The following is a 13,003-nucleotide window of genomic DNA, read 5'->3' as shown; positions in this document are numbered from 1 at the left end:
AAGGATGGAAATGCAGTTTGACAACTCAAGTTCACTTATGAGACACAAGAATGTATATTTTAACTGGAGCTGAATTCAAAGGCAAAAGAGAGGACATTGATGACCAAAACACTTATACTTTTGTCAACCACTTCAAATAACAGGAGGTTCACATGATATGTTCAGTATATTCAATGAATCATAAGATTTATGGTCCAAACTGCAAAACTAGCTACTATTTGCATATTGCTAAGTACGAAGCTGTATGTTAAGCATGTCCAAACACATGGGAATGATGTTCAGCTTTATCATTCAGCATCTATTCAACATTATACAGTAAATTAACTGCTCTTAACCAAACAAATGTTGCATTACTCAACTGGTACTACTATCTATCCCTAGCCACCTGAGTTTCTTTCTGCCGCTTCTTAGCTCTGAAATCACAGCTCCGCAAACAGAAATACATCTGTGAAAATCAAAGCTTGCAAGTAGACCTGACTTCAGTGTGACATAGAAGGTGACTTCAGTAGAAGTTGGATCAAATATTGATTACAAACTAAATTATAAACTACTTATAAACTAATATCCCCTGGCCATTCTTGAAGCCTTTTGTTGTACCAAACAGAAGACTGTAAAATACTGCTTGACATTGTACTATTTGATATATTATTAGAGTGTCAAACTACTTTGGTTATGATGAATCAGCTCCCGCATGTCTGAACATTTGCTGCTGATTCCACCTGAAACATTCAAACTACACAAAAAAATTGCCCATGTTGTAAATGCACTATGATTAGTCCATTGCTTGAAAGCACTGACTTCTAAATTCCACATTTAGTTCAGACTTATTGCTAACTAGTGTTGCCTCAGTCCTAAATATTACTAATAAAGGGAATAATCTGAAAATGTTCTTGATTACCTGCAACCCCGAAGACATTTCTCATGCAAGTCTTATTATTGGGCTTTTTAAGCTCAGCAGGGAAAATAGACTACAGAATGTCAGTATTTTTACTACTGTGTTTCTTCTGAGATAGGTAACTGCTATTTCAGAAAGGGACAGCTACTTCCTCACGCACAAGACAGCTCAGAACAGCTACGAAACACAAAAGAAGTAGATATCTGCTTTTGAAGATTTTCACAGCAAGGATACTCCAAGGATACACGGCAAGGTGCTCCAAGACTAGGCTTCAAACTTCTTGCCGTAGCCTCCCAGCTCACTACCTCCTGTCTATGAGTTCTTCTCTGTCATGCCTGTTTTACAGTATTACAAAACACACCCTGCTGCTGCTTTCATAAGTATTAGCTGGAAACCATTTTACAGCCATCCTGTAGAGAGACAGAACCCACGACACCATGTGAAGTCTGCAGAACAGCAGCAGTGAAGGCAGAAATACAGCAGAGCGTATTGCTCCATCATCCTTTTTCTCTGCCTTGAATTGGTTGTGCAACTTCAGATGGTTAATTTTGAGTTAGATGATAAAAGTGTTCACATGAATGCAAAATTTAGAAGCATAAGATTCTAAATGAGGAACAAGGTAACAGATTGCAACAGCCAAAAGAAACTCTACTTCTGTGATCAGCATAAGGTTTATTGCAATACTTCTGTGTCCTAACGATAATGCGAGAACTAATGATTTTCCTTAACAATAGTTTAGCTTCCTTATTGAGAAAAGCCCAAAGCATTTGGCTTTTTATAACTAATGCGCAGCCATACAATTAGAAAACAACAACAACAGGTATGCCAGATGGTGCATACAAAACTGAAACAATGAGGCTTAGAGAAACTAACTTTCCAATTTTAAAACAAGATTCTAAGAAAAATGTAAGGCAATATTCACACAACACAAGTATTCAGTACTTTTTGTAACATAAGAGCTTAGCCCATACTCCATTGTACTTTCAAGTAACAGTACAAAAAAAAAAAAATCTGAATTTTGGAGGTCAGGGCATTAGGTTTCGCAGCCAAAAGTTTAAATGCCTCCACTAAAGGATTAGGGCATTCTTGGACCAGAGTTATTAAATTATTAAAGAGTGCCAGAACACACTTGTCCACTTGTTGTGTTCTTGCCCAAGCACCTGCTCTCACTTTCAAAGACTGTATGCTGGACTAGATAAACATTTGCTTTTATCATCTGCAACCAATACTAACAATGTGTTCCTCTCACATAAAAGTGAAATTATTTCTGAATAAACATATTGACCCAGTATTTTTCATTCCTCAGGATACAAGTAAAAAAAGCACTGGAAAGAGTTGTAAAAACAGAATTTTGTCCAAATTGGTTCTAAAATTGATATTGCAATCATTTGTGAAACTATTTTTATCTACCAATTTTAACTACCAATGGCATCTGCTTGTTCTGCATAGTTCTTATAGCTGTGCACCGCCTATCTCTAACACAGTTGTGTTTGTAACGTTCCTCTGATATACAAAAGTAAAATTACTCATATTTTACAAGTGGGAAAGAAGAAGAGAGGAAGGTTAAGGAACACAAAACAAGACCTCATGCAACATCTGCTGGCAGAGAAGGAAAAAAAATCCCATATTGGCATTGGCCCCACCCATTCCTTAAGGATTAATTTTAGACTGGGGCTTTTAAAAGATACCCACCAGAATCAAGGCTCCCTTTCAATAAGCTCTGTACAAATAAACTCACTCCCTACCCAAGAAGTCTTTGGATCTAAGAACCCATTTCTGGGTTTTCAGTAGCATTAGGAGAGGTCCAGGAACTAAATCTTGCTCAACTGAAGTATGCAGTGAAGCACCTTCCAGCAAAGTGCACTTGCAGCCCAGAAAGCCAACCACATCCTGGGCTGCATCAAAAGAAGCGTGGCCAGCAGGTCGAGGGAGGTGATTCTGCCCCTCTACTCCGCTCTGGTGAGACCCCACCTGGAGTACTTACTTTCTCTGGAGCCCTTAGCACAAGAAAGACATGGACCTGTTGGAGCGGGTCCAGAGGAGGGCCACAAAAATGATCAGAGGCCACAAAAATGATCAGGGAGATGGAACACCTCTCCTATGAAGAAAGGCTGAGAGAGTTGAAGTTATTCAGCCTGGAGAAGAGAAGGCTCCGGTGAGATCTTATTGCAGCCTTTCAATACTTAAAGGGGGCTTATAAGAAAGATGGGACAGAATTTTTAGTAGACCCTGTAGCGATAGGACAAGGGGGAATGGTTTTAAACTAAAGGAGGGTAGATTTAGACTAGATATAAGAAATAAATTTTTTACAATGAGGCTGCTGAAACACTGGAACAGGTTGCCCAGAGAGGTAGTGGATGCCCCATCCCTGCAAACATTCAAGGTCAGGTTGGACGGGGCTCTGCGCAACCTGATCTAGACAGGAGGTTTGGACTAGGTGACCATTAAAGGTCCCTTCCAGCATATACTATTCTATGATTCTATGTTTTGAAAGCCTTACTAAGAAAACCACAGCATCTAGGGGAGTCTTGCAATCATGCATACATCAAGCCCCAGAACTACCGGAAGAAAAAAGGGTGAGACATGAAATCAGTTCTGTAACTAAGGTGCAAAAATTAAAACAAAGCCAAAACTATTAAGCTTGGAATACAACATCTTGACCTATGAGGCAACAGTAGAGGGATGCATCATGCCACTACACGTCATGCCTTTTTTATCTGTTCTTATTCACGTCAATAGAAAACTGTCATTCTTTAATTACTAAAGAACTAGGTTTTGACCTCAGTACAGAGAACGTTTGCACTTACCTTATTCAAATTTTCATCTTCCACTGATTCTTCATAAATTAAAACTTTGTCCTGTAAAGATTTCTTCAGAATATCTATCTTATTTCTATTCCTGGATCCTGTTTTTTTCATTTTAGAATGCTGCTGTAAGAAGATGAGCACAAAATGCTTTATTTGTAAGAGGTATATGAGGATGCTAACCTTAAGATTACTACTTGCTATTATTGGCAGATCCACCAATTAATGAAACACTTGACAAAGACGACTTTCACTGAGAAAATATTTCTGAAACGAAGGTGCTGCCTATTGATTCAGAAGATTCCTTTCAGACATTCCATTCAGAAATTTCGTTTTTAATTTCTTTCAAGCAGAATTATATATTCACCCTTTCATGAAAACTGTTAGCACATAAATTTGATTTTAAACAAGCTTTAGCACTGATAATAAGAGAAGATTTTAACTGATATGTTGTCTCCTCAGTATGGCTAAAAATGAACAAAGAATATTAATTTAAGAACTACATTGTTTTCAAGACACAGTATATGAATCCTGAATGAACCATGACAGTATTAAGGGGCACCATTCCATGTAATTGAATTATTCTTGACCTTTATGTTTCTTTACAAGAATATCAACTAAGTATAATGTACTCTTGGGGAAATGATAACATCTGTTATCATAAGGCTTTGCAAAGTCATTTCCCTTATTTAGTACTTTAGAAATTATTAAGGTTTTGAACTAGGCTAATTCCTAGTACAATTAACCCAAGTTAGTTTACACATTTAGAAAACATAACTGAACAAAAACAAAGCAAGGGAAAGTCCTCCTTTTTATGATGGTATCGGATACAATTCATAGAGGAAACACTTTTTTCCTCCTATTTAAGAACTGAAAATAATTTATGATTCCACAGGTTTTACATTTTACTGAGGGAATTAACATCCCTCACCCCTTTCCTACATGGACAAGACAGTATAGGACATTCCCCTAAAAAAAAAAACCTAAATCTTTCCTTGATTTAGTGCCAAATTCAGTACTGTGTAGGGGCTGCCAGAGAAACCTCAGTTTGGGCTGTAAAAGACCCAACTTGTCCCTGACATTCAGAGCCAGGCTCTGCACCGCTCCAATTTTTGGCATTTCAGTTGACTCTCCTCAGAGATGCAGCCCCTTTTGGCCACCCATGTGCTTCTTTATACCTATGCCTTCTTCCTGGGAAAGCTGGAGGTCATGCAGGCAGCAGAAATACGCAGGCATATGTGAAGAAAATATTTATCCAACTGCTACCAAAACAATTATCTTTAAGGTCCACCAATCCACACACACAGGAGAAGTGAACACTGCTGTCACACTTATGGAGAAGCTATGGACCCATATCTGCAGCTGAGGCCAACAACCTGCAGATATACCCATGAACCCCTTGCACATCCCCACACTGATCCCACAGCATTCCCACCTGTTTATTGGTCATTGCTAAATTCTGATCGACTTTCAGCAGTTCTGTGTCCCTCCGCTCCATCTCGAAAGCCTGAAGCAAGGTTCTTGCTCTTATCTTGGGCCAAGCCAAGCTGCTGTCCACCTGAGAAAAGCAGCAGTGCAGCTCTTGCCTCATTCTAAGCAATTCCTCTTCTGATAGTGAGAGGGGTAAACTTAGAAGTTGCCTGTTAAAAAAACAAAAGCCATTTGCTGTTCAGTGATATAGACAATTTTACATAAAATGTAAGAGACATGCACACATATACTTTACATGACAATGATCATCCTTTTTTGTCTTGTTCATACATCAGTTAATGATTCCACACATAGGACTGAGCTGCTCAGCATGTTCAAAATGTCCTTGAGGATACTTTAAATTCTGCATACAGAACTTCCTGGACTGTAAAACTTCATTTTCAAGGAGAAACAGAATGTTTAAAAAATAAATAATTTTAAGCACATTTCCTATGCACAGAATCCCTCTATCTCTTCAGACAATACAAACCCTGAACTTAGGGCTGAAATTTAGACAAAAGCTTCCCGTAAAGCCTCCCTGTGCTGTTTCCCAGCACTTAGCAGTCATAGCTACTGGGGGGGGGGGAGAAAGTATCTCTTTATAATAAACTTATATAGGTAATCCCTCCCGTCACCAAGTCACAAGGGTTCCAGCTGTTCTTTGTAAAAAAGCTTTTAGCAGTCTGAACAACACGGAATATATTTTAGCAGCAATTTGAATCACTCAAAGTTCCCATTTTGTAGAAGGAAGGTTCTCCACATAGAAGTCTGGGGAACTGATCCTCAGGTCAAGCTGAAGTTGACTTAAAAATAAAGCATGCTAAAGCCTAAATTAATCTTCCAGTTGTGACTAACCTTAGACTACCTTCATCACCTTATTTTGTGACTGAAATATTTCCTTAAGAGTATATCATAATAAATACCATAATTTTTTGTTTGGAAATTTTCTCTATTTCCCAAAAAATATATTTGTATTTAAAGCATGAACAGTACATTTTTTAAAAAGTAGTTTTCTTTTAAAAATATATTACACTGTATGTCCCATTAGGACTGATGCTTTTATTCAGTATATTACAGGCCTATAGCACCTCATCAATTCACTAAAATATTTCTGAGCTTAGAAATCCTTATTTCTCTCTACTGATGCAGCAAAGAACAGCTATATCCTAAATCAAAACATTTTTAATGCATAAAGTCCTTCTCTCCGAAAAATTACTTACCTTAAGGCAACATTACTCCAAGCAAGCATTTACAATATACGTAACCATTTCTCATGTTGTCTTAGACTTTTAGATGAAAATCCATACTATATATCCATATATACAGATATATAGACAGAGATATAAAAGAAAATACAGCAAATCACAGTTTTGTCATGTTCAGGTTTAAAAAGGACTTTAACCATTAATGATCTTCATAAATATTCTGGACTAACTCATGGTCTCTTTGACAAGCAACAAAAATGAAAAGCCATCATTCAAAATAATTCTTTGTGAAAACTAGATAGCAGATGAGAACATAAACATGAGAGCTGGCATCTGTCATCGAAATATCAAAATTGACACAGTGGACTGAACATAAAGACAGTGGCAGATTTTAAGGGGCTTTTGATAGAACAGTTGTGCAAATGCTGCATTTTTTGTATGTATTTTCCAGTATTTTACTGGAAAAAACAAACAGCTTACTGTTGCTGTAAATAAAGATAGCATTTAACAAATACAACAGGCGACACTGCAGGCTGGAACACAATTAACATGGAACCGTAAGTTAGAATTAGGAAAGACCTGCTGGGTCATACAATCTACTTCCCTGCTCGTGCCAGTCCACTATATAAATAAAAGATAATAAGACAAGCTAGAAAATACATTGAAATGGCTTATAGAAAAGAATTTAAAATGCTGAATAAAATACAAAGGCCTTGAAATTAGAATAAAAACAAGACAAATGGATTTTTTTTTTTCTTTAACAAAGCACATATGCAATGGGCAAGGTTTCTTTTCATATTTCTTTTATGTGGTTCGACACTGTGTAGCAGGCAAACTTACAAAGATGCTGTCTGGAAAAAACTCCCCATGCAAATCTGTTTTGCTTTAAAGAACAGGTATGAAGGAGAAACCTTAACTAATGCTTTTTTTTTTTTTGCCCCCCTCCCCCCCCCCCGTTCAATTTCTCATGCCCAGTACGTTTGCTCCAGGGGCACACAGCTTAATATAGGTTTGCCTGTTCCAGTTGCTTCCCCTAAAGCTGCAATTTTGACAGAAGACTATTTTTTCATGTTCCCATGTCTCTAACAATGTCTGTTATTAAATGGACATTGTATAGGAAATGTAGTAGTGTAAATATTCAGGTAATACAAAAACTAGTCATAAATGTACTTGAAAGAAAAGAAGAAATGGTAACAAATGGTGCAAATCTCTCGGGGACCTGGCTGCCCAGTCTGGGAGGCACCACGCACGTCGACTCTAGGCTGCAGCCATGGTCTCTCCCTGAGCAAGGGAGAGACCCGATGGTGCCAAGGCCACTCGCTTTCCCACCTCCCCAGGGTCACATCGTAGCAGGCAGTGGTGGCCAGCAAACCTCTCTGCAAAATCGCCTGTGCCATGACACCTCTGGCCGGGGGCTCGGTGCCACAACCACTTTGTCAGCAGGCCAGATCGGCCAAGTCTGATGCGTGGAGCCCATGAGCTGGAGAGGTACAGTACTGTGCTGTGTATTTATGAAATATGGGGAAATACTGTGGCAGAGCTTAAACCAGCACCCAATGAGTAAGGCTTGAATTGTGGCTGGAAGGAATATATCGAAATTGAATGCAGGGCTAATTAGGCCTGACATACTAAACGACATTTCCAAAGTGCTGGACCTCTGAGAACAGACTGAGAATAATAATGAAAGATGCGCAAGTGAAACCTGACACGGAGTGAACAGAAGTATAAAAACACTCCACTTTTTGGTTTCAAAACCACCGTTTCCCGGGATTTCCACTGCAGCACTAGGAGTGCTGGCTCACCCGCCAGCGCCGCAGGGGCTGTGCGCTTGTGAAAAAATCAATTCCCAAGTGCACGACAGAGAACGGATCATTAGCAATTATATCCAGACAGGTGTGAAAACTCCTAGTTCACCCGTTTGCAAGAATAACTATGAAAAGGGTACAGAGAGATACTTGCATGAATACTGATTGTTCCCAGCTCCTTAATTTTTTTTGTTCCAAAAGGCTTGTTTCCAGTTCTTGGCTCAGCTTCTGCCTGGTGAGCTGAAGCAACTCTTCAGCGGCCATGCTCTTGTCACGCTCTTCCCTTTCAAGCTGTTCATGTCTAACAGCCATCTCTTTTTTATGCTCCTCCACAGCTTCCAGCAGGAACATCTTTGGCACATTGAGCTTTACCAGTTCTTGCACAAATACTCCATACTGAACACGTTTAAGCTCTTCAACAGTTTTCTCTGTTAGACTAAATAGAAGCTCTTTCAGCTCCTCGCTGGCCTCACTGTCAAGCTTTTCAGCAAGTTCTTCAAATTCAATGGTGTGATCACTCAGAAGATTTTTCCAGTGGCTCAGGTAGTGCGTGATCTCCTTAGTAGTTTTGAAGGGGTCTCCAAATGACAGCTGGTCCTTCCGATGTTCTTTCTGTTGATTCATTTGCCGAAAGGAGGAACAAGGTTAAGAGAAGGAACATCTCAAATTCTAGCTCTTTAAATATGTATTTCATAGCAATGCAAAACTTCATATTTTTGTCTTTCAGTGTTCTCAAAAATGCTTTTCAGTGTCCAGAGACTTACATAGCCCTCAACATGATGGCTTTGTGTGCATCTAACAGGCCTGTGATAATTCAGATTATTGTTAGAAGAAGGGGAAACACAGGCCTGTGATAATTTGGATTGTTGCTAGATAGAAGGGCTAACACCTAAACAAATGCATGATCTTGCGGTATGACATAATCCCAGCTTCCTGAACTGTAATGATCTGGCAGCATTCCAGAAATGAATCTGGATCAAATATCAAGGAAGAAAAAGAAGGGGAAAAAAAAAAAAAGAGAGAGGAAAAAAAAAGGTTGGGTTTTTTTTATTTTATTTTCCCCATCTTACAGCATGCAGCAATTTCATTAGAAAGCTAAACCAAAGCTACCTAGACTGAGAATAAATACAACAAATGAAGTCTCCATCGTTACACCTGCTGTCTCTTCTTACACTGATATCTGTTAAAGAGCAAAAACCACTGAAACACATATCCTGCAAAAGATAAAATTAATCTCACCTAACCTTGGTTATCTAAAGAAATATCACCTAATCCAAGATATTTTTTTCTACATCCTTAGGCAGAGAAAGATAGGGACCTTTGGATAACAACTCCCTTCCACTTAGCTCAGATCACCTGCAAGTGATCACCTTCCATTATGAGACGATTTAGAGCTCTTGGAGATAGCCTTGAGGTTAGGTGACATGAGTCCTACCACAAGCAGCCATAGGTACAGCATCTTTTAAATAGTTTCGTTTTGTAGCTGAATTTTAACTATGCTGTAGAAGTCATTCAAGTCATACGTAGCCAGGAAACCCATAGAAAACGATGACTGTCACAGATCTGTGCCATCTCCCTCACCAACTCAAGAACCTCAGTTGGCTTTTGCCTGTCTGCACATTACAGAGGCCTGTCATAACTCCCTTGGATAGGTTAGACTAAGTACAGGGGCTTCACAAGTTTCTTCAGTTATATTACTTTCTTGCAGGTTTTTCTAAAATAACAGCTAATTACTGCATAATTAATACAGCACATGGCGGTACACTGCTAAAAACAACAGACACTTATTTTCATCTGTGCTCCTGTCCTAAGAACTACACTTTATTTTTCAATTCTTTCCATTTTTAATTTATTATAAGCCCTGTGAAAATAAATATACTGAAAATAATTACCTTTTGTAGCATTTCCCGCCTTCGCTTGGTAATGAGTTTCTGGTGAAGTTTTTGCTTTTCTTGTTTCAAATCATGATCGAATTTCTGTTTAACAGAATTAATTTCAGCCTCAGCTCGGTCCAGCAGCACTCCCGAATGACTTTCAGGTAGATGACCTGCTCTGTAATAACAGTGTTTGAAGCCTGTTATCCCAAATTCTTAAGAGCAAAAGGATATTTGAGGCAATTAGTACCATAATAAGGCTCAACAAAGACATACAGAATGATCTTTGTTTCTTTAGCAGTGATACCTGGGGAGAATCAAACAAGCAAGTGGATAACAGAAAGATAATCTCAGAGACGAGTGTAGAATTAAGGCAGTTTGTGAAGGTAGAGTGAAGGTGTATGAAGAAGGAAGGAAGGGAAGGCAAATGCAAAACCAATTACACATCAGTTAGTAATGTAAGCGATACTCAAATGAGACATTTTAAACCTTATATATTATTCATAATATTTACATTTTTCATTTAATGCCCCTGGAATGCAATTCTAGGTATCTTTTATAACTCCTTCTCCTTATTAGAAACAATTTTGTCTTTAAAGGATGTAATCTAATCAAGTAAAAAGGATTAAAAATTATTTTAAAGATACAAAGCAAACACATACATGAAAAGATTTATATTCAGATTTCCTATTACATTTACATCATCAGAAAAATTATAAAGATTTCAAACTAATAGTGAAATACAATAATGTAACAGAACAAATTCTCAGTCTTAAACACAGTGCTTTCAAACGGAAGCTTAAGACTATGCTCTACCTGCAGTTGCTACAGTATTTAATTTTAAAGAGTAAGCAAGATTCCAACCATGCCTGCAACAGTTAGAAAAACTTCCTTCTCCACAAACTCAAATTGAATTTCAAAAATTACCTGCTATTATATTTACACCAGAAATTCCCCAAATCTTTCTTAGACAACAGAAGAATAAAAGAACTCAGACCAGGCTGTTGGACATTTGTGAGTTATAATTTCTAATATTAAACACGGGACTTCCAAAATGTGGAGATGAAAAGGTCAACATGGAACTTTGAGTAGAAAGCACCAATTCCTGACCTGAACCTGGATGTTGTCCAAACACCTTCTGGCTGCAATAGAGAAAGACAGAAAGATAGATGTGCTGGAACCATCCAGCAAATGAAAGATAGAGGAAAAGCCACACAACATAGAATGATTGGAAGATTTTTTATCTCTCTCTCTCTCTCTCTCTCTCTCTCTCTCTACACCTATTCTTAGGGAAAAAAAAAAAAAAAAGAGTCTACATTATTTCAGTTTCGGGTTATTTAGAGATCCGCAGCTCAAACGGAAGGTGATGCAGTATTGTAAAACCTATCTATTTATTTATCTGGAATCTACATATTTAGAAATCCCAGATAACAAAAGTAATGGGCAAAACGCCTACCACCACAGAAGTCTATGGGAGTTTATGTGGCAACTTACTTACATTAATCAGTATTACAGTAATTCCTAGAAGGTTCAATCCTGGCAAGAGACCTTCATTTCTGGCCTCATATAAATACAGTATAAAAACAATTACAGTATTAGAATTAAAAGATGTCCTGTTCCCAAAGAACTCTGAACTAAAACACAAAATAAAAGGAGAGGAGAAAGATAATGAGACAGTAGACCGTATGATGAACTGCTTGGTCTCAGCATACCAGACATCTAATCACTGAAGAAGTATGCAGGCACGTGTTTAATGTCTTTGAACAAGGAGAATTTTAATGAAGGAGAATACTGCAGTAACCACAAGGATGTTTACAGGGAGATCCTCCCAAATGTAGCGAGCGCCACGGAAGGAACAGAGATGAAGTGTGTGGCCAACAGCAGCAGTATCATAGATCAATCAGAGGCAGACCTTGACTTCTCTGTACTGAACGAAAGCCAACAAAATTAGGAGAAAGAGTGAAATGAGGGCACTAAAAGTAAAAAGTAGTAGTTTGTATTTGATGCTATGGAGAACTAAGTGATTCTGGACCCTAGCAAAGGAAGATTGTTTTCTGAAAGCTAGAGAAGGCATGGGAGCGTCACTAAAACATAAGGGAGATAGATATGAAGCAGAAAAGTTGTACCAGCCTGGATGTACACGGAGGCTGAATCACAAAACTATCCAGAGACTATACAGAGAGAACCTCCAAGACGGTGCCCGTGTTACTCTGCTTCAGCTACTTCAGGATTTCACCTGCTGAACTGGCATCTTGCCAGTGCCCAGATCAAAATTTACCTAAATAATTCAGAGCAATAAATGCTTTACATAGCAAAGTGCTACAAGAAGAAAAGGTTTCAAGAGATTATTAGAAAACTTTATACTAATGCATTACTGCTGAAGGCATTCCCTTTCCAATACCAACTCACTGAAAGGTCCAGCAGGACACTGTTCAGAAAATTACTTTGCTTATAACAAGGTCAATATAAATTGAGATTATTCAGAAGAGTAAGTAAGAGACCAATATGAGATGTTTTGCTTTGAATTTTTATGTCAAAGATAATCAATTGCCTATTTTAAAAACACAGTTCACAAGAAATGCTTGAGGTCATATAAAAATTAAAATTTTGGGAGAAATTTATAAAGGAGCTTGAGTTGTTCGTATCTAGAGAGTCAGGAGAACTGGATTCAGTTTTAAAGAGACCAAATAAGGAAGGAAACTTCTCGCAAACGAGCAGATACCGGCAAAAGAACATGCAACATGTTACAGCTGCTGTAGTTCAAAAATGTCGAGAACCTCATGCCTCTGGGCATAGCCAGAGCAACCCAGGATAAATACTGCGTCAAGTATTGCCCTCCTGCCCATTTATTCTTTAAGGGAAAACACAAAAAGCCTAGCTAGACATCCCTGAAGTCTACCATTACAGATTATATTTTAAAACTTGCTTTCCAGTCAATGGAACTGATTTC

At 38.2% G+C, this 13,003-nt stretch overlaps 1 protein-coding gene across 1 annotated transcript in view; it reads right to left on the bottom strand.

Moving 5' to 3' along the window:
• EVC2 (EvC ciliary complex subunit 2) overlaps window positions 1–13,003 on the bottom strand; it is a 78,239-nt gene that overhangs the window by 18,379 nt on the left and 46,857 nt on the right. The window contains exons 13-16 of the mRNA XM_075148699.1: window positions 10,072–10,231; window positions 8,334–8,791; window positions 5,135–5,339; window positions 3,703–3,825 (exon numbers count right to left, since the gene is read on the bottom strand). Of these exons, the coding sequence (XP_075004800.1) occupies window positions 3,703–3,825; window positions 5,135–5,339; window positions 8,334–8,791; window positions 10,072–10,231 (946 nt within the window). The remainder of the gene's footprint in view (window positions 1–3,702; window positions 3,826–5,134; window positions 5,340–8,333; window positions 8,792–10,071; window positions 10,232–13,003) is intronic.

This window comes from Calonectris borealis, chromosome 4 (assembly GCF_964195595.1).
Source record: "Calonectris borealis chromosome 4, bCalBor7.hap1.2, whole genome shotgun sequence".
In the NCBI taxonomy this organism is placed as follows: Eukaryota; Metazoa; Chordata; class Aves; order Procellariiformes; family Procellariidae; genus Calonectris; species Calonectris borealis.
This window is presented reverse-complemented; position numbering and strand designations above follow the sequence as displayed.